At 38.3% G+C, this 25,496-nt stretch overlaps 1 protein-coding gene across 1 annotated transcript in view; it reads right to left on the bottom strand.

The window, feature by feature from the left end:
• TNNI3K (TNNI3 interacting kinase) overlaps positions 1–25,496 on the bottom strand; it is a 273,108-nt gene that overhangs the window by 73,188 nt on the left and 174,424 nt on the right. Inside the window, exons 18-21 of the mRNA XM_033115870.1 lie at positions 18,872–18,924; positions 18,506–18,558; positions 14,514–14,646; positions 4,486–4,595 (exon numbers count right to left, since the gene is read on the bottom strand). Of these exons, the coding sequence (XP_032971761.1) occupies positions 4,486–4,595; positions 14,514–14,646; positions 18,506–18,558; positions 18,872–18,924 (349 nt within the window). The remainder of the gene's footprint in view (positions 1–4,485; positions 4,596–14,513; positions 14,647–18,505; positions 18,559–18,871; positions 18,925–25,496) is intronic.

Here is a 25,496-nt window from a genome sequence, read left to right as displayed (position 1 = left end):
GATTTAAAAGGAATAGCAGAATAAGCATCTCTCATTGAATGCCATACTTATTTGAAAGATAAAGATATACTCAAACAATTTTATTATTAATATCCCAGTGAACTGTTGAAACATACCATCATGGTATAGAATAATATTTCTCATATCCTAGTGGGGAAAAAAGAAGACTGCAAAGGCAATACACTTCCTTTTCCCCTGTCTCTATGTCTGTCTAGGTCTCTATATCTATAAATCTATATTTGGCAATATTATAAAGCTTAAAAGACTGTTAGAACAATGTAAATATCGCTTACATGCCCCACCTATCTTCTGTTTTCTTTCCTATTCAAAACTGCCAGCAAATGATGTAACGTTCTTATTTTGAAAATCCCCAATCTTAACCTCTCTTCTTTCCCTTTTTCCTCTGGATTCAAAATTTTCTTGCTTCTAACTTCAACTCCTCTCCCCTCTATTTTTGTTCTAGTCTCTGCTTGAGCGTAATTCCCATGCCATCTGTCTGCCTCCCCTGATCCCACTTCATTTCCTTAAGTATGTATAAGGTGAGAGGAGCACCTATGCCAACTTCTTGCACAATAACTTTATTCTAACTGACAGCTCCCTCAGTTTTGCAGAGCAGGTCACTTTTTTTTTTCTTGGTAGCTTCCCTTCTTTTTTGGTAGCTTCCCTTCTTTTTCCTTTTCCAATGTTTTCAGCACCTTCACCTTACTGCAGAGTCCTTGGTTGTGTTCTCTCACTGCCAGCAGCATCGCTGACATCAAAGAGCCTACTGAGTGCTCTGGTCACTAGCTGCCTCTCAGAAGGCGGGATGACAGTTCTCTTGGACTCTTTTCTCTCTTCCATTTCCTGAATCCAGTCTTTGACCTGCTTGTGATGTTAGGTTTCCTTTGAAGTAGTTCTCAGGTTTACCCCTGCTTCTGAATCCCCATGGTAACCACTGTAGTCTTTGAGTTGTAATCAACTGGATTACTGCAATGGAAAGGCCAGCTGGATGCTCTGACTTCAGTGTCTTTTGCTTCTGTTTCAGCGCACTAGTTCTCTGTCTTCACTGGACACAGATTACCTGGGGTGCTCGTTAAAATGCAAAGTCCCAGGTTCCATTCCAGAGATTTTGAGTCAGTAGATTTGGAACAGGGTCCCAGAATCTTTGTTTTAACAAACATTCAAGGGTAATTGGGGGCATGTAATACATAGATTGCACATTAAGAAACAATGCTTAGCTATTCCAGTGCACACTAGGAGATAATTCAATGTATCACTATGGAACTGTATACAATTCTTCTAGTGAATAAATCCTTCATAAAACACTCAGATGAATTTTCCAGAAAAAATTACTTTTCTCATATTTCTTCAATGCTTTAGAGACAAAAATACAATTGCCTATAACTTCAGGTCCTGATTCCCTATTCTGGTTTCCAACGCGTGCCAAAATCCAATCCCATCTAAGTATGAGGACTTTCTCCCACCTCTCACTGTTTTCCAATAAGCATTTCCCATCTCCAGTAGGCCTGTGTTCTCAATGTCCTCTCATATCTTTATGGGTCTTGACTAAGAAGTCACACACAGGAAACAATAATGTGCTTCAAATTCAAGGAGTGAGGCAAAAACAGACATAAAAGAAAAAAAATGACTAGTGAAGTTGATAATGGAAGTTAATGACCAGGACAGCATGGCATTAGTGTCTTTGATCTGAAGATGAACTTGTTTCAGCTGATGCCTGGTAGAGGGATTTAACCCTGCAATGTCTGCAATGTTCCAATAACTAAGTCTCTCCCTTGTGTATTCTCACAACAGATGTGCACAGGCTGTCTTTGCTTGGACTTCTTTTTCTCACTCACCAACCCTCTTCATTCAGCAAACTGCTTTTTATGCTTATGATCTGAGCTCAACGTCATTTCTTCCAGGCAGGCTTTCCCGACCTACACTAGCTCTGTGTCCTCCACTGGCTAGTATTCCTTTAGTATGCTTGTTTTCCTTAATTTTAGCTTGTCCCTATAAAATCATTAATGTGTTTATCCCGTTACTCTCCATTTGACTACTAGGCTTTAAACTCCATTGAGAGCATAAGTCTATGGAACCTCAGCACCTACCCCTGGGGTTGTATATAGTAGAGACTCAGTAAATAATTGTTGGAAGAAAGAATTAAAACTAGCCCATTGTTTCTTTTTTCCTCACCACTCAGCCTACTGATGTGGTAAAGACCTTGCTGGCCATGCAATGACAACTCAGGCATGTCATATACAGAAGTAGCCTAACTTCCTAAGGCTGAGATGGTACAACAACCAAGCCAGGGCCCACCTGATATGCAAGATACTGGCAGTCAGAGACTCTGCTTTCCTACTACTCTTTCTCCCCATTCTCCCTTAACCTCATCCCCACAGCCCAGACATGTGCTGACAGTCTCCAATGCTTAGCAACTAAACTTTTTCACTAAGCACTTGACTTTTGTCCTCTTAGTATAGATCTATATCTATACATCTATACCTATATCTATATCCATTTTATCTATCTATATCTATCTATCCATCCATCCATCCATCCATCCATCCATCCATCCATCCATCCATCCATCCATTTATCCATTCATGTATCTATCTATCTTAAGATTCTAAATCTTAAATGTACCCTCCTTTGGCCCTATTCCAGTTCTCTTTCTCATTTCAAAACCTGCTATTACTGATGGAATCCATTCTACACACCCCCCACCCCAAATGCTTTTAGAAGCTGCCAATAACTTGGTTTTATCTCCAAATTAAAACTTCCACAAGTCCTTTATCTATAACCATGAAGATCAGTTAATAAAAGCAAAAGGGATTCCCTTGTTATTTTGCTATACTTTGGAACAGCTTACATCCCACAGAGAGACGGAAATTCTGGATTAGGTGCTTGGCACATTTATTCCTAGAAAATATGACTGAAGTTCATACTGAAAGACTAGCAAAACTTATCCCAGACTATTTTATGTCATGTAATTTTTAAGATAAATTTTTCTGGACCTCGAAATCCAGATGAGGTGATTAGAGGCACTGATAAGTAATGGTGGTATTCATTCATTTCCTCAACAGATATTTTTGAGCATCTACTGGGTACGGTTCTAGGTATAGGGGTTATGATAGGAAAAAAAAAACCAAAATGAACAAACAAAAAGTCCCTGCCCTTATACAGCTAACATTCTGGTAGTGAGGGAAGATTCTACATAAATAACTATATAATCTGTCACCTTAAATGGTCAGGCAGGAATAGAGGTTACTTCTTCTGAGATACTCAATCCATGACCATAATAATCTTCACTTTCCTTCATAAGAATTTCTGGGTACTCCTGTGGGATCGGGTAATGACTTGGTCTGGGTTTTGCCTTTAGAAAAAGAATGGAAAAGTGGCTTTCTCCTTCCCAACATCTGGACTGGGGCTTATTCTCTTTCTAATTTGGTGAGATACTTTCTGAGATAACAACAGCCTTACTTTATTTTCTCCCTGGTGGAAGAGAGATAAAGTGCCTGAGGGAAGATCAGAAACAAGGACGTATGAGAAAAGGACAGCAATAACCAGGATAGTTTGGACTGGACGAATAAGAGCTATTAGGTGATTATGTATAAGGAGTTCCAGTGTGAAGAACGTGAACTAATCCCCTCCATTCAGAGCAGAAGGATCAATGAGAGCTGATGTCAAAACACAAGGATTTCAACAGACAACCAAACATATTGGCAGGGGGATTCTTAGACGCTGCACTAAACTGTGCTACCAGGAAAGAAGTTGTGGAATCTCCTCCTGTGTCAATCTCTGAGAAGAAAGTAGACATCAAGCTGTCTGGTACAAACAAGAATCCTTTCCTGCAGACAGATGGTCTGGGATTTCATCATGAAGCTATATGACTGTTCCCTTCTACTCTTTGAGATCTATGATCATATTTAAAAATGTTTTCTTTCACTGTTTATGGGCTGTACTTCCTTTATTCCTTCCATAACATCGATCCTTTCATTTTGACTCTAAATCTATGCTCTTCACCACTTTATCACACAGCTACTCAGAGAGTTAGGGAGAACTAACCCCAGGTCTCCTGCCTCCCACTTGAGCCAGTGCATCTAAAGACCATTTGCCATGGGGGCCTTTGCCTGAAGGCTTGCCTCGTGGTGGAAAGCCCACACAAATCCATCTTGTGCCAAACTTCTTTCTTCAAAAATGACTAAGTGGGGCTCAAGTGTAGTTAATAAAATTGCAGCTGAGATGAGACTGTGAGTCATCTGTCATACCCTGGTCTCTCTTTTACTAATCAGTTTTGAGAAACATTTCAAAATCAGAGAGCAGCAGCAAAGAAATATGAGATACTCAGACTTCTTGAGGCAATTAGAAACTAAAGAGCAGAAGGCAAATCTGTCTTCCCGCCTTGACAGTCTTAAAATACACACTGAAAGGAGACTTTGGTGTTACACTATTTGTGACAGATTTTGACCATAACACATTTTCTAAGAGGAAATAAAAATTACTCACTTCAGGACATGCATTCCATCCTCGCATCAGCAGAGATGATATGGGCTTGGGAATAGAGTAGCCAATGGGAGGTCTGATGTGGTGGTAAGCCATGTCTGCTGCGGCAGCCGCTGTAAACCAAACGGTCATGTCAGTTTCGAAATTCACATATGCATTTCAAAAATGTATGAACAGGCAACAAAAATCACCAAGAATCAATCTGCATCATCAGGAGAGTTTCAAAGAGAACTCTATGCCGTTCTTTTTCAAAGCTTAAACAAAACATTGGATACTTTGATACCATAAGTGTATCTTTATAAATCCATTCATTTGACTGTTCATTCAACAAATAGTGAGCGGAGAGAATTTGTACAGGAGCAAAGGAACATACAAAGGAGCACGCAAATAGCAAGTAATTCAGTGTGTGTGTCTGAAGTACAGGGTATGTACATGATGTTACAAGAGGTAAATACTGAAAGGCAGATTGGACAGACTGTACAATGCTATGAATCTCAGGCTAATGAGCTTCATACTATAAATAACAAGACATGGGCTATCACTGACCTTTGCACTTTGCATCTTGGGCAATATGGATTATATATTTAAGCTTTAATCCCATTACTGCTTATAAGAATGTTGGCATTTTAATTTTTAACATTTATAAAGTAGTTATTATTTGCTAAACCCTGTTAGAAACTTCAAATCCATCGTGTTAGCTAATAGCACTCATTGATTGAACTCTAGTGCTGCCAGCCTGCTTGGATTTCTGAATATTGCTCATCTTCAACTCCCCATTACTGTGTTATGATTCTTGGGACTTCATTGTAGATTACTGATTATTTTTCTGTTCTGCAACCAGTGATTTCTATGCTCCCTTGGAAACCAAGCTTATAGCTACTTTTTTTGAACACATTTTGTATCAGGTATCATGGTACTACACACACAAGTTCTTTCAGTCCCCTTAACACCACTCAAGGTATGTGTATTACTGTGTGTGTGTGTGTGTGTATAATGAGTTTTTAATTTATAAAATATTAAATATAATTAATAGTTGGCATAGTCTCTTGTTCCAGATTCCATGCTCGCTTCAGCCGCTTCACATTGAAAATACTTTGTGAACAGCACATTGAAGCTCTTTTTGTTCCTCTGAAAAACTACGCTGTACCAGTGGGAGACTAAAGTTCCAGGACATTGCTGCTTCCTGTCTTCTAGATTGGGATGTCATGAGCATCTGTCTATACCTTAATGACTTTGGAGGTACGATCCTCAACCACTGTCTCTCCTCTACCAAAGTCTACTTCAATTAAATTCTATTTATAGATCAGACCTGAAATTATATGCAGTATAACTTAACATTTTGCTACATGGATCAGTCAGAATTATTATCTAACTTTGCCAAATGTAAAATTTATACTTATTCTTTGTAGAATTTTGGAAAATTAAGAGAATTAGAAAGAATAAAATCTTATCCAGAGGAACAATTGTAAAAATATTTTGAATATTTCTTATGTAATACTTATATCATTGAGCTCATATCTAACATACAATTATGTAATATTTTATTCCCCTAAATTAAATATAAGCATTTTCCCATGTTATTAAAGCTCCATGTTAACATATTTTTTAATGACTCTGAATTGAGTGTGATTTACTTAATCATTCCTCAATTTTAGGTTGTTCAAATTTGGGTGTAAACACTTCAAAGAATGCCATTTGCAATATGACTCTTGATTTCACAGATTATTTATTTATGATATTTTGAGAGGTGAAATTAGTATATCAAAGGGGATAACTACTTTAAAGACTTTTAATACATACTGATAAAATTTTCTTGAATACTTGTACTAATTTATACTTTCATTAGCAAGTGTGTAAGAGGGTTTTTATTACACCTGCACCAGAATTAGGTTTTTTCCACTTTATGAAAGATTTTGCTAATATGAGAGGTAAATATATCAGCTCATTTGTTGTTTACATTTTGTTCTTTGAAAAGTAGTGAGGCTTAATATTTTCCCAAACATTTATTAGTTATTTGTCTTTAAAATCGTAAGTTCATGCCCTTTGCCTGACTAGCATTTTAATATTTCCTTGCAACAGCTTTTCCAATTACACAACGGTTTCAGATCAAGGGCAGAGTCAGGAATTTCATTTCCTCTGTTGTCTTCGATGCCCTTTGTAGAATGTTTTTACTATCACATTTGCCAACGATTTCTAGCCACTTTCAAGTAGAGCTATGGTTGCTAACAGTAAGAAAATCAAAAACAAAAGGCTGATCAAAATATATTTAGCAGACTCAATATGACTTATTAAAATGTGTTTTTTGTGTTACAGAAAACTAGGCTTGTTAGGTTCCTTCCATTGGTTACTCTTGACTATTTTTAATTCTTTTTGGAATGCAGTAAACAAATAAGCAAACTAACTGATGCTTAATGATCACTAATCTAACTCTACTTTTTCACGTTATGACCATTTGGATAACTAATTATACATATCTTAATGGGTGGGGAGGAATATTCATAAGTATTCCTCATAAACTCAGATGCAGGTGCCAAACGTCTCCTCTGAAACTCTTTTAGACTCTGATATTAGGTAGATAAGGTTACTTGTTTGCTTCTTGGCACTGTGTCTGGAAAATTAGTCTAAGATGAACAATATTTAATTCTTCATTATTCAAAGTAGATTCTATAAGGTGTTGGCATCTTCTTCTCCCTTTTGCTTTACAAACGCTTGGCAGTGATACTACTCATTAGCACCTCTGCCAGAAAGTGGACAATGCAACACGAGGGGTCATGGCATTGCAATTTGTCACCTTTGAGATTGCTCTGTCAGTCTTGCCTAAGTGGCCATGCTATACTAACAGCTGGGAAATTTTCTGGTATTCCAAATTCAGGAAAGAGACTGTCAGCCCATCAATCAAATTTTACCTTGACTGCTACATAAAATATGTTCAATGATTTATGTAAATGTTGGTTTCTACTTTCACAAAGAAAACTCTACTTTCACAAATGTTGGTTTCTACTTTCACAAAGAAAACTGAAACGAGAATAAGACTAAATTTAAGAATATCAATAACTATTGAGCACCTATTCTTTCTTCAGCACTATCCTGAAATAATTACCAATAGTTTATTAATGCTTATAATCTAGCTTCTAGTGTAAGGCTGTTCAATAGGACTTTTTGCAACGATGAAAATATTCTTCTGTGTTGTTCAATATGGTAGCATATGGCTATTAGGCACTTAAAATGTGACTACTGTGACTGGGGAATTGAAAATTTAATTTTATTTAATTTCAATTAATATAAATTGAAATAACCACATGTGTCTAGTGTGTCTAGTGGCCTCCATATTGGACACAAAAAATTTAGAGCGTAGTTGTCTCTCACTCCCATTATCCTGAATGGAGCTAAACTAAACACAATTTTGTGAGTCACCCTCAAGGGTATACATAACCCTGGTGCTGACTTGTGGATTCAAGTTCTTCTTTGTTTATCAAAACTTTATCAAGAAAAGAATAGCTATGAATGGATATTGTCAGGGTTGTGTCTCAAAAGAGGCCAGAGAACAACAGAACATGCATTCAATATCACGTCATAACCTTCATTCATTTGTTCATGTGACAAAATGTATTGAACATTCTATATGAATTATAATAGGCTAAGAAAAAAATACAGTGTTATGCTTTTCAATAAAATTTGGTAAATGAATGTATAACCAATAAAGAAATGAATTACTCGAATTTTCACTGTTTTTTATGGTTCAACTGTGAAATGTGATTTTTTCCCCGCTCTGGAATCCTCTTTCCTTCCCACTTTTCCTGCATTGCATCTACTGTCATTTAGGTCATAGCTGAGAGGAACTCTTGGGATGTCCTTCCTATGTCCTCCCATAGCACTCTGTACTATAGTAGCCTACATTGCTTTATACTTAATTACCTATTTACTTGCTTGCTTTTGCAAACAGATCACAACAGAGGTCAGGGACTGTATATTTTCACCATTGTATCTCTTGTGCTTAGCACAGTGACTGGCAATTAGTAGAGATTCAATAGATATACATTGAATGAATCGATGAGACAGTTCAAAATATGATTTCTCTGGAAATAATATAGATTGCAATACATAATACTCAGTAAACAGTATTTGTTCAAACAAGTGAAGGTGATGGATTAATATCAATTATATCTTGCCCATTATTGTGTTTAGGACAGGGAATAATTCCTGGTCATCAAGAAACATTGTAGAATGCAAAGTTTAGTTTAATATTACATTACAACATAATTAGGTCAGTTATTGAGATATGGTAACATATTTATTACATAATACTACATTTTGTTCAAAGCCTTTGGGGAGGAGGTCTGCAATAAACTGAAGCAGTATGACTATAAGAAATGCCCTTAACAAAGAAATCTGGAGGTTAATTTCCAGCTTTGTTTCTAACTCTCTGGGGGACCCTAATTAAGCTAATTTGCCTCTGTGAGTATTAATTTCTCTAAATTTAAAGATGAAGCAGTGAGAATATAGTGGAATGGTAACAAACATGGGCTTTGGGGACAAGAAGCCATGCATTTAAGTCTTGACTATACCTCTTACTCCCATGTGACATTGAACATATGAGTATATCTTACCCTGATAGGACCCACACCACAAGTTATTGTTAGAATTAAAAGAGATAGAGTATACAGTGTATTTAGCACATTGTTGGTTTTCAGTAAGTGTTAGCTTTTGTTGTTGCTATAATTATCATGTACATAGCTAAGGGTCTTTCTGATTCCTTTTAGTCTGAACCTAGATAACTAGATATCAAAAACACTGTTGTATATTTCTGTTCTGTCTAGACCAGAAATCTTGGTTCCTTTTGAGATTTTCTTTGGGTATGAATATTAGGTAAAAGCATTGAGTTACTACAAATTACAAGGCTACAGACCATTTCATCTGTCATTAGCCCCAGCTCATAATGCAGTATGACCATGGTGGAGAGGACGACGATGCAGGTCTCCATGAAGAACTTAATTTGCTATACACTGCTTGTGGATATATTGGTACTAGATTCTGATTTCCTAAAGTAATCTATCACTTACTTTCTTATGTTTTATAAAAGTAAATCTAGGCATTCGTATAAAAAAGAGAGCAATATACAGTACATTTTGTTTGTAAGTTTTGATGAAGATACAATTGCCAGAATATTATTATTATTATTACTATTTTATTTTGATTGTGTGTATGTGTGTTCTAAAAAACACAGTTGATTCTACTTCATTGTTTTTAATGGGCAGGGCTGTGGTGAAACAAAGCAAATGCATTCTACCATCTCAGCAAGGGCTAAGACACATTCTCTGTTAAATTGACACTTTTCAATGATGTATCACCAGAGCATATAGCATCTGAGAGAGACCATGAGATTGCAATCTTGAGATTGTACTAAGAATGGCTTAATTTTTTAAACCACATCCCATTCTCATTACAGACTGTCAAAAGAATAAATTAATTTGCACCATTGTCTGTTCTCATCACAATCTTTGTCAGTGTAATGAAGTATTTGAATGTTAATATCAGCCATATTCATAGAAATATCACCATCCATTGGAGCAATTTGATCTTTTCAGTGATCTGTGTAGTGATTGGCTGGCTCTACTCTTGGTGGAAAATTGATAAGGATCAGTGCAGCAACCTTAAGATTTCAGAACTTTAGCTGACTCCTATTTTCCTATCACTTGTCAAAGAACAGTCAACATCAGCAATGTGCTTATGTCCTTTGAGGTTATTATATGTAGGGTGCTTTAGGATCTTACTCATATATGGAAACACACATGATCATCTAATATTTAAGCAGGGGTAGCAAATGCAAGTGGCTACAGATATGAAACCTATGGCATGACTGTATCTTTAAATGTATTTCAATTCATATTTTTAAAAACCGTATGTGAGACCAAAAAAAATAAATAAATAAAAAGTCTGCAAGCCATATTTGGCTCCTGGACTCCAGTTTGCAACTCTGAGTTAAAGTCTCAATATGAACTCTTACCAAAATCTGCTAGAATAAATTGGCAGATGTTCACAATTTGCTGCCACATCCCAGACTTACAGCCTGGACTTAAGAAACCTCAGGACACAGAGAAGAGTCTACTTGTGAACCAGCTGGCCCCACTAGGAAAACAAGAAACTTTTTCCTCTTTGGCCCCAAACTAGAATCTGAAAGTGATCCACAGAATTGGATAGCTGGTTATAAGGAAATGGGATTAGATAAAATACATATTGATGGATTAATTCATCACAGATTTCTGCTTTAGTTTTTCATGATGTATCAGAGGTGACAGGCCCAGGAGAGAAATAAAATAGGGGAAGCAGGTGTTGGTTTCTTTCTCTGAAATGTATCCAGGACAGCTCTTGTTTGTCAGGTCACACCAGCTCCGTTTTCATCTTGCCTGGTTCTTTTCTCTCTGCTTGGCCTCACACGTTGGCTCCTTCACCTTCTAATCTAATCATTTCCACCAGAAGTCTGCTGTCTTCCTATACCCATCACCCGCCCGCTGGCTAAACAAGAGTCTGGGGGTCACCCTTGACTTCGTCCTCTTCTTCTTTGTGCTCCCATCTCAATCCATTGGCAAGTGCTATTAAAATTTCCTAAAGTTACTACCTTTCTCTTCCAAAGCCGCTATCCTAGTTAAGGTTTATCCAATCTCTTCTAGATTACCTTATCTCCTTGCTTGTGTTTCGAACCTCTCCAATCCAGCCTTTAATTGTAGGAAAAGGGAGCATTTTAAAGTAATAATAAATAATAGAGTTGTACTATTGCCCCACTTAAAATCCTGCCGTGACTTGCACTGTTGACACACACGGCCCTTCGCCATCTGGCTCTAGTTTCTCATGTACAGCATGTGTCTCACTACTGATTCCCTTGTATTCTCTGATTCATCCCTACTGATTTACTTGTGGATCTCATGCCTCTGCACCTTGCCCATACACCTTTCTGCTGGGACCCTTTCCCCACTTCCCCGCTATTTACCTATTTAATTAGCACTCATCTTTTTAAGATGCAGGTCAGGTACTATGTGCTCTAAGGATTCTTTCCTGACATCCTTTCCCACCACCTGTCCGGGCAGGAAACCCTTCTCGAGAACATCCTAAGCACTCTGTGCTTCAATCGAGTTGGGACTTACTCTGCTGACTGTACCGTTCTCATGCCCTCTCTGCACTCTGAAGGTCTGGGCAATGCCTCAGTGCTCTTTGTTTTCCATTCCTGGCACCAGGAGCACTTCATGACGGCCTAACGAGAACAAGAAGAGCTGATTTATGGAGTGCTTATGAATGCCAGGCACCATTCCAGCCCTTGGAGGTAGGTCCTATTATTACCCTCATTTGAAAAAGAAAGAAACTGAAGTACTGAAGTATAGCTTGGTTAAGGAGCTTGTGTAAGGTGGTGGCAAAGACTCATGCTCTTGTACATTATGCCACTTCTCTTTATCCCACACAGTGTGAGCCTGAAAAAAGTATTTTCTTAAAAACTGAGTTCTTGCCAACGTTTAAAAATCTTTAGATTGTTAAACAAACACACGGATATTAGTTGACATGGTAACAGCGAGCACTGTTCTGTTCCTGCGTGGCGCTGTTTGGCCGGCGCTGGGTAGCAGCTGTTCCCTTGAGTCAGAGCACTTGAGTGAGTTCCCATTCATCACACTGCCCTGTGTACAACATTTTCCTGCATCTGCTGGCCCCGTGGGCATTTGATCTCATGACCCTTGGGATGCTGGATACGATGGCTTTTTTCAGTTCCTTTTAAACCTGAAATTATGAGGTTAATTTGAACTTATACTATGTAAAAGAGACCCCAACTTCTTCTGAATGCCAACCTATCGCTTGCATAGGAGTCAGTGCTAATATCTGTTTTCTAATTTAATATCTCTCCCAGGAGATAGGAGGCTGCTAAATCCAGAAGGATGAGCCATGTGTAATGTTGCCGTTACCATAATTGATAATGCTGTCCCACGCTGTAGTCATGGATTTGTTCCTCATTGTAAATGGCTAATATGTAGCTTAGACTGAATCTGATGCTTCACATAATTTATTGCTAAACATATGCTAGATTGCCTAACCACTGCAATGATGTTAACAGTCTCGTTTCTTGATGCATGGTCACTGTCCAACTTTAGAAAATTCAGCATCTATCATAAACAAACTCTCTTTCCAATAACGTACTGTAAATTATAATATATGGAATATTGGAATCAAGTTATTCTTAGGCAAGACTTTTAGCTGTTCTATTATATAATATTCTCCCTCTAAAAAGAGTAACTCTTTCTGGGGGTGCATAAGACAGAGAATCTTTATCTCTTTGAAATATTCATTTTATAATTAGAAAAGTATAACAGAGTAGAGAAAATAGCAAAACTGTATGAATAAAATATAATAAATACTATGATAAATGATGACTTAAGGCATGGAGGAGACTGAGCTTAATTCAATATTGGTGAATGAAGGAAGATGTTTTTGGAAGAAGTAATATTTGAGTTAAGATCTAAAAGCAAATTGGTTTTAGTATGATGAAAAGTAGGGAAGAGTGTGTCTGACAAATGACTAACATTTGCAAAGACATGGAAGGGAGAGGAAATGTGTCATAGTGGGGAAATGAAATGCTTCCATATGGCTGGAACATACAGGAGAGGCTGCAAGTGGCAAAAGGTAGACCCACGAGGTGAGGGGAAAGGAGGTGTATCACACTCTCTTGTGAAAAATACCACAGTAAGTCTACAATTATACTGGATTTTAAAAATATACTCATTGATTTTCATCAGAATAAAAATTCTAAGGGGTAAGGAGGCAGCAGCAGGTCAGAGCCAGACATTACAAACGGCAATGTTGGTCCAGTTCAAAACAGAGCTCTCACATCCACACTCTAACATGGGCTAAATCTCCTCATACAGAGCGATGGAAAGTAGAACATACAGAGAGCGATTAGGACAACTCAACGATCGTTGTACTCGATAACTACGGACAGAGCATATGATTTGTGAAAAGCATGCCATGAGACACTATGCAGAATGTAATTAAAGACTGTATGGACCAGGGGGGAAGATGCCTTGAAAAAAGAGTCTGAAGTGTGGCTTTTGCCCTGTACCTGACTACTAACAATCATTATGATCCTGGTTAATACTTTTAACTTATGAGTATACACATTTGTAAGATTTGTCGTTCCCTTATGTCCCTTTGACTTTATCCTTCTGATATATTGTGATAGTGTGGCCCCAAGGAGCTAACACTATCATTTATTTAGAAAAAAATGACTTATGATTTAATTTGAAAACTACTTTTCATGGATGCTTGGTTTTGGGGATGCAAAGTCCTTAAGGAGTTGCCAGCCTCATGGTTGACACCAGTAAGAAAACAGTGTGACAAGACACGAAAGCAACCCAAGTAAAATGGAGAGACAGATACAAATGCAATTTACCTTACATCTCAACGAGGCGTACATTGTTCCTGTGATTAAATTCCCTACCTCCACCATCTATATGTACACAGAGTATAATGTATATTATCACCAACATTAGGTTCACTCACAAAGCCCTATTTTGGAATACAAAATTATTAGGAAAAGTAATTTTCTTTTGTATAATGTGAGATAAGCAGAAAGCAGTCTCGAAAGGTTTTTATGTGCTGCTACTTTCAGTTCTCCCCGCTATACACACTAAAAAGGTACTTCTGAAATCCAATCTCAAAAGGTAAATATTGCATTGTCCACATTATTTGCACCCACATGTCACAAGGTCATAGTCATTTGCTTGTCTCATTAACAACAGATAAATCAAAAATACCCTAAACTTTAATAAAATATACCTACACTTTGGGGTGCCTATGTCTAAAATCACAGAATTAGGTCATTAAATTTTCTGGATTGGGCACATACGTACTTCAAAACAATTTGAGATTGTTTACTTACCTCTCACATTGCCAACCCACCAAGAATAATCATTTCAGGGGCAAAAAAATGTTTCTTGAAGTTGTAAAAACGCAGAGAACTAAGGAGAACAAAGAAACTTTGATACAGTGTGGCTTACCTGGCTTGAGATGAGCAAATGGAATTTCGCCAGTGAGAAGTTCCCACAGACAGAGAGCATAACTGAAGACATCAGCTTTGATGGTGTAGCGTGTACATTGCGTGAACACCTCAGGAGCCATCCAGCGGAGGTTCTATGTGTTGAAAAACATCCACAAGTCATTAACCAAGTAGTTAATTCTTCCTGTAGAACAGTGTAGAACAGTGTTCTGTACAACAGTGTTCTTCTTAGGATTTGTTAAGTGTTCTCCCAATCGTCTCAAAAGATATAAACGTGAATTAACGTCAATGCTGCCCTCAATTTGTGCAATAAATTGGCGTGTTTATACATAAATAACATGTTGACTGTTGCTGTTCATCCATTTTTCAAAGGGCATTTTTTTTTTTAAATATTGGAAGGTCATGAAATCCATAATTTCCCCCCAAATATTGTAACAATGTTAGTCATCATTTCCCTGCCTCTTATAACATGATGATCACAGCAGCAACACTTCTAAATCTCTGAGCATCTTTCCCCTAGAAGCCTTATTTGTTTCTGAATAGCCAGCAGTGGATTTATCCAGGAAGTCTAGGTTTCTCTGGGAGTGAATTTACACACTGTGGGAGGTACCTTCTTTCTTCTAGATCTTCAAGGTTGTAATTTAGGAAATCACAATTCAGGCCCATAAATAGTGCTCTTATGATTGAGGAGAAAAAGGGCCTTTGGGGAGTGCCCAGAATAGTCCTATGAAGTAGATTTCTGATTGACAGGATCAGGTCTGTCATATCTCCTTTGTTGGCCCAGTCATGTTATTTCTGAATGCTGTTTGCTGAATATCCCAGTAAGAAAGCCCATGATAGATTACAATTTTCTCTGCTGTACAACGTTATATTCTCATGTTTAGATGGCATTCGTTGCATTCTTTTCTCTTGCAATTATGTGTTTTTCAGTGTTAAATATGCTTCCATTCTGGAATGCAAATGCATAAATTTGGTTTACTTGTGACGAGTTAGAAGATGAAAATTCTAGATCTGGGTCTACCACTGACTATTTGGGCAGCTCTGGGCAAGTCTCTTATGTTTCCTGGAATGCAGATTCCTCTGGGGCAAAACAGAGGAGGAAAGCCCTTCCAGCTGTAAAACCCATGGCTCCATAATCATATCAATGAACTTTGCCAAACTCTTTCTTTGTATTTCCACTGAAGGAAACCAGCAGTCTTTTATTACTCTTCACTGAAATTCTGTGTATAGTGCTGGCTGCTGGTCGTTCTTTTGAAGTGTCTAACTTATTTTGAAATCATGCATAATTATAGCTTTCCAAGAATATCTTTATTCCAATTCTGGTGCTCACATGCAGCTCTTCCATATGAGCTTTCACGATCCAAATAGCCGTCATTTATACAGCAGATTATGTGTTGTGTCACAACATTGCATAAGTGGGAGCAGGCATATAGTATGACCAATTTTTCACAGGGGGGTAATAGTGTAATTAGCAAATTTACATAAGGCCATAGAACTGTCAGAAACAAAATAGCCTTCAAAATAAATCTAGTGTAGTGCTTTGCTTAAAGACTACTGCCGCGATAAAAGCATGTAACTTTGCTGGTGGTGAAATTCAATTCTATTCCATTTAACGAAAGTTTGTTTAGTCAGAGAGTGTCAACTGGCTGCATTTTAGGATCACCTGGGGGAACTTTTGAAAGATACAGGTACCCCAAATCAACCCTAGGCCAATGAAATCAGAATTTCTGTGCACTGGATTTAGGTAGCATGCTTTCAAAAAGTTTCCGAAGTGATTTAAATGTGCAACAGGGTTGAGAAACACCCTGTTTGCTATTAGAAACATAGAAACATAGCTATTTCTCTGTCCCAGGTACTAGAGGAGGTATGTGTGTTTTGTCAAAAGAGGACACGCTGTTCCCACCTTCTTTACCTCATATCCTATCATTTTCCTCCTTGCTTGCTCCACTCCAGCACTCTGGCCTTGAACACACAAAAAACACTCCTGCCTCAGGGCCTTTGCACTTACTGTTCCCCTTGTCTACACTACTCTTTCCCCCACATGGATGACTCCCACATCAGGTCTCTTATCAAATGTTATCTTTCCTTCCCATCCGAACTAAATGGCACCCCCATCACTCTCCATTTATATACTCTGCTGTTTTTTTTTTTTGTTTGTTTGTTTTTCACACCACATATCACTGCCTGATAGATGTTCTGTTAATTTGTTCAGAGTCTATCTCCTTCTAGCAGAATATTAGCTCCATAGAAACAAGAACTTAATTTTGTTCACTGCAATATCCCCAACTCCTGAAAGAATGCCTGGCATCTAGTGGTATTCCATAAATACTTGTTGACTGTATGAGTGAAATCTAACTGGGGAAACCAGTACGCATAATCCTACTTGGATACAATGTGGTCCTGGATGTTGTTCCTGCCTTCCTTTCTAACTCATCTCTCATGTTTTCTTCCTCACGCAGTACATGCCGATAACGTAAGCTCTTTGAAGTTCGCCCAGGAAGTCTGGTGTTTCTGCCTCTCCCCTGTGCCTTTGCTCATGCTGTTGATCAGTCTGCCTGGAACCCCCTTGTGTCTTTCCCACATCTGATTTACTCGTCCCACCTGAAATCCCAGGATGCTTTGTCACACCTTATCACTGACCTGCCATATTCCTTTAAATGTAACTATCTCCTTATTACTATGTTTTCCTCACCAGAAAATGAGCTCCTGGAGATTGAGAAATGAGCTTTTATTCATATTTTGCATTCCTATCCTTTTACACAATGCCTGACTCATGGCAGACGCTCAATAAATGTTTGTTGAATTAATGAGAGTACCAACCAGCAATGCAAAGTGCTATAAAAACACAGAGAGGAAAGCGCGTGGGGAGGAGGCCGAAGGGTGGGCAGGTTAGGGAAGGGAAAGTATTTGAAATGAGTAACATTTCCTGGGCCTTGCAAGATAAGAGACTTCCTCGAGGTGGGGCGCAGTGAAGGGCTGTGTCGGCAGAGAACACCACACTGGTAGAGTCACAGGAATATGACAGTGAATGGCATGTTTGGGGAATGGCCAGGCAGCTGGTGTGCTGGGGCATAAGGAATGTGAGAGAACTTGTGGGACAGGGGGTCACAGAGGTGCCCTGGGGCCAGATTGGGGAGGGCGGAGGGCTGCCAGGCAAAGGAATTTGTGTTTTGTCTGTGCGTGGTGAGCATTGTTGATGGTTTACAGGAGGAGGTAAACTGTCAGAACACAACGCCTGGCTGGTGTTGCAAAGAGTGAACTAGAAGAGAGGACTGGAAGCCCATTGCAATACTCTGGAAAAGATGATGAAGACCTGAAATGAGGCAGTGAAAAACGAGAGGTTGGGATGAACTTAAAAAAAAAAAAAAAGAAAAAAATGTGATTGAGTAATGTGTCAGTGGAAGCAGGAAAGGAATGAAAAATTACTTCAAGCTTCGGTAATTAAATAACACAGGTAGTCCAGAAAGAAGTGTACTTTTTGGGGAAGTGGGGGAATGAAACAGAGGGCAAGTGATGAACTTAACTGGAGACATTTTGAGTACAATTATGCTTGCTTCAGATGTTATAACTCACATTTTACTTAAACATTAATGCTTGGCTATTATGTTAAAGTGGAAAACTGTTAATATATGCCAGTGAACTATAAATTTTATTGTTAGCTACCTATTAATTATTAACTGCACTACTTAATAAGGAGATGTAAATATGAAAGCCAATTATCCAAGCCTGTCATGTACTATTCAGTTATAGTTGAAAGAATTCTATATTATTTTATCCATAACATTTTCCAAATATATATCTAATCTATTTCTCTGGTAGAGCCTTTAAATAGTTCTTTTGAGGGTTTACTAAGAATAAAAACATAAGCACAATCCTGCCCCTGAGACAATGACATTTCTTCCCTGGAAAGCTGCTCTCATCTCACTTCCTCTCATGCTGAGTTCACACATTTTAATTGTTTCATAATTATAAGGAGCACAAGCAGCAGCAAACCCCAGGTTGTTTTGTCATGTTATCTTCATCCAGAGACTGTAGAAATCTTGATTCTGAGGGAAACAGAACATAAAATTCACGTCAAAGGAAATATCTTAAAACCAAGGTCAAAGATTATGGCTAGAATTTTTGAAACCTGAAAAAAACCTCTATCTTATTTATATTCTCTCTTTCTTTTAGCTGAGGATATCAAAGGGGAAAAACTGAAAACAAAAGATATAATTTTAAAAACCAAGGTCACAGAAATTTGAATGATTTAGAGAAATACTGTCAGGGTGAAATCTGTTTTGATATTTGTCGTACAATATTAGGCACAAACTAGGAAGGAAGAAAGAAACCGATGCCAACTATTCGTGGAAATCTCACCTCCAAAATCTGCCACCACAGCATGCCCGTCCTCATAGAGAAGAATATTGTGACTGGAATAAAAAGCAGACTTTGAGTAAACTTTATTTCCTAATGTGACTAGCCCCTTAGGGAAAAGAACCATAATGATCATGTGTTTGCCCCATAATCTAAACAAGTCCCAAAAGCTAACAGAGATCTCAGGCTCTGTTTTTTTTTTCTTTTTTTTTTTTTGTTTTTGCTAATTCAAAAGGAATATTTAAAGATTGTAATCATATTATATCTAAATTGGAAAATATACAGAGTAGGCTACTTTAGATAAATCCTCTGAAGTCAAAAAAGACTCATTAGCTGAAGATCAGATTTTCAGCTCTTTGAAGCTCATTTGCTGACACCACTGGGGTTACAGGAAAAGAGTAAAAGGTATTTGTGGGCATATTAGAGTCATAGCTCTCAGGAACCCTAGGTACAAGGACAGGTCAAGGCAGGGCCTGACATGAAGAGGAATTGATGGAAACATCCTGGTCCATATGTTCTTTCTACAATCTCAGGACAAAGGAGTGTTTCCAAGGCTTGCGAGATGAGACCAGCTAAGTCACTTTTGAAGGTCTTGGGGAAGAAAGTGTTCAAAGGCATCAAAGTTTCCTTTCCATCTCAGAATTCAATATAAACTAAGAATATTCTTTTCAAGAAGTAAATCAAGGCTGGGAGCATCCAAAGAGAGTCATTTCTCCCACATTCTAGTGAATTGAGTTGTTGGATATCTTATGGACAAGCACATCGTGACCCAAGATTGTCTTTGAAGCCTTATTGAATGTCTTTCTTAAGTACTGCATAGGGAACATAGCTAATAATGTGGTAATAACTATGTAGGGTGTCAGATGGGTACTAGACTTATCAGGGGGAATCACTTCATAAGTTATATAAATGTCTAACCACTATGCTACCATGTTTCCCCGAAAATAAGACCTAGCCGGACAATCTTATTTTACTATAAGAGCAGGTCTTATATAAATAAGACCGGGTCTTACATTAATTTTTGCTACAAAAGACACATTAGGGCTGATTGTCTGGCTAGGTCTTATTTTTGGGGAAACATGATATATACCTGAAACTAATATAATATTGAATGTAAACTATAATTGAAAAAAAAATTAAAGAAAAGATAAATGAATCATTTCAGTATTAGGAGTTCTTTTAGTGCACATAGGCTGTACTATATTTATTCATCTCCTCTATCCTTAATAGTTTTGCTTCATGATCAAAATAAGGAAAATATCATTTTCTGGTGTTGAATAAGTCCAGTATGATATTGAGTTACTTATATAAGTGCTTTCTGGTTACTGACTTGAGCTTTATAAAAAAGTTACTTTTAAACTTCTCTTACTTAATTAATGAATCTAACTTTTGTGCTATATACTTAATCCTTTCTTTACCTATCAAAAATCTAGAAGGTATTCAAGGTCACTTTGCTTGGAAGAGCCCAGCATGGAAGTAATCGAGGATATCAAGAGAAAACCTCCACGATGCTGTCTTGAACTACAAATGACCAATTAATACATGTGATGAGAAAGACTCTGTCATGACAAAGAGAGCTATAGCATTAGAAGCTCTCTAGAAGTTCAACTGCAGCAAGAAAAATGCATCTACATGCTGTACTGCTACATTCCCTGAAGAATTAAGGGAGTTCCTATATCACAGTCCTTTAGCTTATCACAGGATAATGAGTGTTTCATTTCATAGATATCATTCAAGTACATACTGAGCAGGATTCATCAATCATATTAAATGATTATAGGTAAAGCATCCTATCCATTCTTTTATTTTTAATTCCAATTAGTTATCTAGAACAGTGGTTACAAAAAAATTAGTAGCATAATCGCAAACTATAAAACAGATGTGCAAATGGAGCTGTTCTAGTTAAAAATAGGGAAAGGTTCATAGAACACCTACCTACTTAAGCCTCACCTTTCCCAAAATAGCACATTGAGGAAATAGCTTAAAACTGTGGATCTAGAAAGCCCCCAAATTTCTTTTATGTTACTAAGAAGGATTCTCTAGCTGAAGTTGGGGTAAAGTGTTTAGCAATAATTTACTTTTTTATTCAGAAAAACTTAAGTGAATTTGGTCACTGGGTCACCCAGTGCAGTAGGGTATGAGAGGCAGCATGTCTCAGATGCAGGAATTATGTTCATTTCTGTACTTCTAGCATTTTTAGTATACTGCTTATTATATAGGAGTATTCAATACATATTGTTGAACAAACAATAAATTAAAAGAAACTGAAAATACACAGCCATGAGTTTGGAAGGGTAAAGATTATAGTATTAGTTAATCAGCAAGTACTTTTAGAATACCACTCATTAACCTATAATAAATATTTAAAATTCAGATAACTCTACAATTGGAAGAGACATTAGAACTAACCTAGTATAACCCTTTTAGTTTCTAGAGGAGTCATCCAAAGCTCAGAGAATTTAAGTGTATCAACAGAGGTTATATAAATAGCTAGTGGCAGTAAAGATATAGGACCCAGTTCATTTAGGCGACCATCTCAGATCTTAAAACAGCACCTGGCAAATAGTAAGTGATCATTTAATTTTATGAATCATCCTTGTGTCATTACAGACCTTTTCCAAAAGGACCATGTTTCCCCGAAAATAAGACTGGGTCTTATATTAATTTTTGCTCCAAAAAATGCACTAGGGCTTATGTTCAGGTGCTGTCACTCTTAAAAATCATGCTAGGGCTTATTTTCCATTTAGGTCTTATTTTCGGGGAAACATGGTATGATATTTACTTTCTCACATTATCAAGGCACTCTGAGAGAAGCAAAGTGATGCAAGTTATAGATTCCATCTTCAAGGAACTTATAATTGGCTAATGAAAGTGAAGATGAAGGTGGGTAATATAAAAATTCAAAGAATACAGTGTAGATTTTAAAAAAGAATTAGCTTGGAGAGATCCAAGATGGCAGAGTAGATAAACACCATGCCTGCTTCCTTCCATGAACACATTAAAATTACAACTAAATTACAAAACAATCAACCTGGAAAATCATCTGAAGTCTTGCTAAATGAAGATTTATAACTAAGGATATAAAGAAGCCACGTCAAGACTGGTACCATGTTTCCCCAAAAATAAGACCTAGCCAGACAATCATCTCTAATGCGTCTTATAGTATAGTAATATAAGACCCAGTCGTATTACTATACTATAAGACGGGGTATAATATAATATAATACCAGGTCTTATATTAATTTTTGCTCCAAAAGATGCATTAGAGCTGACTGTCCGGCTAGGTCTTATTTTCGGGGACACGGTAGGAGGGGTGGAGACGTGAAATGGAATGGTCCCAAACCTCCATGTGGAGATAGAGAATCAGGGGGGCTATCTCAGCCATGGTGATTCACCCTGGAGGAGTGAGGGACCCCAGCCCCACACCAGGCTCCCCAGCCCGTAGTTCTGGTGCTAGGAAGAGGAGCCGCCACAACATCAGGCTGTGAAAAACAGTGGGGATTCCAATTGTCTGGGTGGGATGGAAGATTGGGGGGAAAACAGATGTTCTCTTAAGGGGCCCGTGCACAGCTCACTCACTCACCCTGGGCTCTGGCAAAGGGACGGTGACTTAGGGGTCATCAGAGGAACAAAGGACAGATTAAGGTGTGTGGCCTTGGGAAGATGGCTGGAGGACACTTGTCATTTTCCATCTAAGGGGTTCCCTCCTGTGCAGCCTGCAGGCAGGTGCCATCTTTCCTCTGTTGAGCCCACCCCACAGGCCAAATCTGAATCTGATCGGCCTGGTGAGCTCTGCTTGCTCCACCTTGCTGACTCACTGGGAACCCACCCTACACTACTCTCCCATTTCTTTCCTTTAGAAAGAAATGTCTAAATCTTGGGATAGCTTAGATTTAGAGGAAAAGGGGGAAAAAAAAACAAGGCTCGCCTTCAAGATTTCTAGTTTCGAGTTCTTAAATACAACGCAATGACGTATCCAATTAGAAGGGGTTGTCTTACAAAAAATCCTGTGAGTTTTTATGTAAAGGACAGTGCTGACTTGGGAGGCTGAGGAACTTGACTAAAGTCAGTGTTGTGCTTGGCAAGACTGGATATACCAGATAAAAAACTATTACTTTTATCGAACTGAAATACCATTCAACGTGAACTCTGGTGTCCTAAACAAACAAAAGCAGACTAAACAAAACAAAGGGTGCAGTGACAATTTAGGAACACTGGACAATGTGAGTTCTTAGGAGCAAGTGGCACCAAATTTCAGGAAGGCTATGCTATGCTATGAAAATGGTACTGCAGAAGGAGAGAGCACTTTGCGAAGTGCTGGGACAAAATGAAATTTTCTATTCACTTCAAGGTGGCCTTTTGGATTGGTTCACTCCTTCTTCACCACTCGCTGACAAAGATAACTAGTTTTTAGAGTTTTAGAACTACCTCTAAGATTCATACTATTTTTTTTTTTTGTTAGTGCTAAGCCACACGTCCTGTGTGGAGTGAAATAAATGGAGGGGGACAGGCAGGGGTGAAGCTGACAGAATCCCTGCTAATCAGTGACAGCACCAAGATCATGTGAAGGGTCGTCAGCCGTGGGGTTGAGAGTACTTAGGGAAAGGGATAAGCTTGGAGCTGAAACCAGCTAGGGCAATAGGAGTGACACAATTTTTATTAAAGAGTTTATTACTGAGATATGTCATAAACTGCAAGTTTTGGGAAGAGTGGGAATAATGAAAATTGTGGGAGTGGTGGGGCTACAGAGTGGGCGTTACTAAAGACAGAAAGGAGTAAACATTGCGTGACAGCTTCCTGTGGGCAGGCAGGAACTCACTATGTGGTTAGTATTAGCATTTCTAGTCTACGGATGGGTGATTGAGGCTCCGAGTGGTTATATCAGATGGCCAGTATCACAGCTTCAAGAGGTGAAATCAGCACTCACGTTTCATTCTCCAAAGTCTGCCTGTTTGTAGTAGAAGCTGACTCCCACATCATCCAGACAGGCCCCAAGGAGCTAGGATGCTACAACTAGATGTCTAGACAGAAATTCCAGAAACACTGCTTGGGTGAAGAGAGGCCTACCAGCTAGTGCCCAAAACACCTGTGTTCAATGCACAACTGTAAGTAAGGAGACTGATGTCAACCAGCTCCATGGAAATAAATCTAATATACTTCTGTACCACCAAGACACAGCAGGTCAAGACTAACCTTCCACCCTTCCAGAGCACGGGTGGTATGTCATTTGTAGATGAATGAAGCGTAGCCATTATGAACAGGGAGCTTGCGATCTGACCCAGGAAGGAGGCCAGGCACATGGAGGGTCAGTGCCACGCAGACTATCACCAGGATCCAAGGAAAGAAATCAAAGAATGGTGATGGGCATTCCGAAGCTTTTTCTCCTCCAGGAGACCGCCTTTTTATCTGTTTGTTTTTGTATAAAATTCTGGGGAGAGGCAGTCTTCTGTTATAGCGGACACTTTACGGAGCATTTCATGCACATGACCTTTTGGGGAAACAGCTCTGCATCAGATCCTTTTTGATTTGAATTTGATAGATACGCAAACCTGTCAGTAATTGGTGGAACTAGATCGTTAGCCCAAGTCCCACCATCTAGGAGCAAGGAATCGAAGAGAAGAGGCAGGAGATGAGAAGAGATAGGTTACACTGAAGGAAGGAGAAAAATGGTGAACAGATACTGTAATACACAAATGCGCAACAGAAGCTGTGCACAGGCATCCACTCTTGCCTTCTAAATGCTCCAGAAACATCATTCAAGATGAATGCTACTGAGGAATGCTCTCGAGAGAGCAGTGCATAATGGTGAAACTATGTTATTACAGGAAGATAAGTAGATAAAGGTCAACAAGTCCTTAATTCTTACACTAATTTTTGGCATTTCTGGATTTAACACTTTGATATTTTATCTAAGTGAGTGGGGTTTCAAAAGTCTAGTGCTATTTGCTAATTTGTAATTGTGTTGTGTCAAGTGAGGCTTCAGCTCAGAAGCAAGTTGCTTAGCTCTGTGCCAAGTCGGCCTTGCAGTGCTGGCAACTCACAGGGCACTATTATTGGTCGTCCTGCATTACAGAGGAAATCATATGCTAGAATGGGGCGTGAGGAGGGGTTTGCACAGGTTTCCTCTTCCTGCTGTGAAGGGCCATGTCTGTGCTAGAAACTGCAGTGTCTGCCTTCAAAGAGACTATGGTCTGACTGGGAATCAAATACAAACTACAAGGAAGTCACATTATCATACAGAAGCTAGAATTTAAAGTGATTTTCCCTGTGAGTGACCTAACAAAGAATACAGTGACTGTAAGAATTAATTCTGAAGAAGGTCATTCATGAAGCAGAAGACAGGGTCTTAAGAAATAGGAAGAACAGGAGGTAGTATGTAGGACAAAAACACAGTTAGAATACCTATTGATTTTCTGTTACTAGTCCTGTGATTTTTGGACAAATAATAATACTTCGACTTTTCGAGTCTTCATTTTTAATTTTGAAAATTATGAGAGGAATGAAGGCAAGGAAAAGAGATAATGCATGGAATTTTGTTAATTGTGAACTGCTATATAGGTATTGATTATTATTAATACACGAGACTTACTTTACAGAGTGTTTGTACAACTCAAAGGCAAACGCACTT

Source organism: Rhinolophus ferrumequinum, chromosome 9 (genome assembly GCF_004115265.2).
Source record: "Rhinolophus ferrumequinum isolate MPI-CBG mRhiFer1 chromosome 9, mRhiFer1_v1.p, whole genome shotgun sequence".
In the NCBI taxonomy this organism is placed as follows: Eukaryota; Metazoa; Chordata; class Mammalia; order Chiroptera; family Rhinolophidae; genus Rhinolophus; species Rhinolophus ferrumequinum.
The sequence above is the reverse complement of the archived record's forward strand: the minus strand, read 5'-3'. Positions and strand labels throughout refer to the sequence as shown.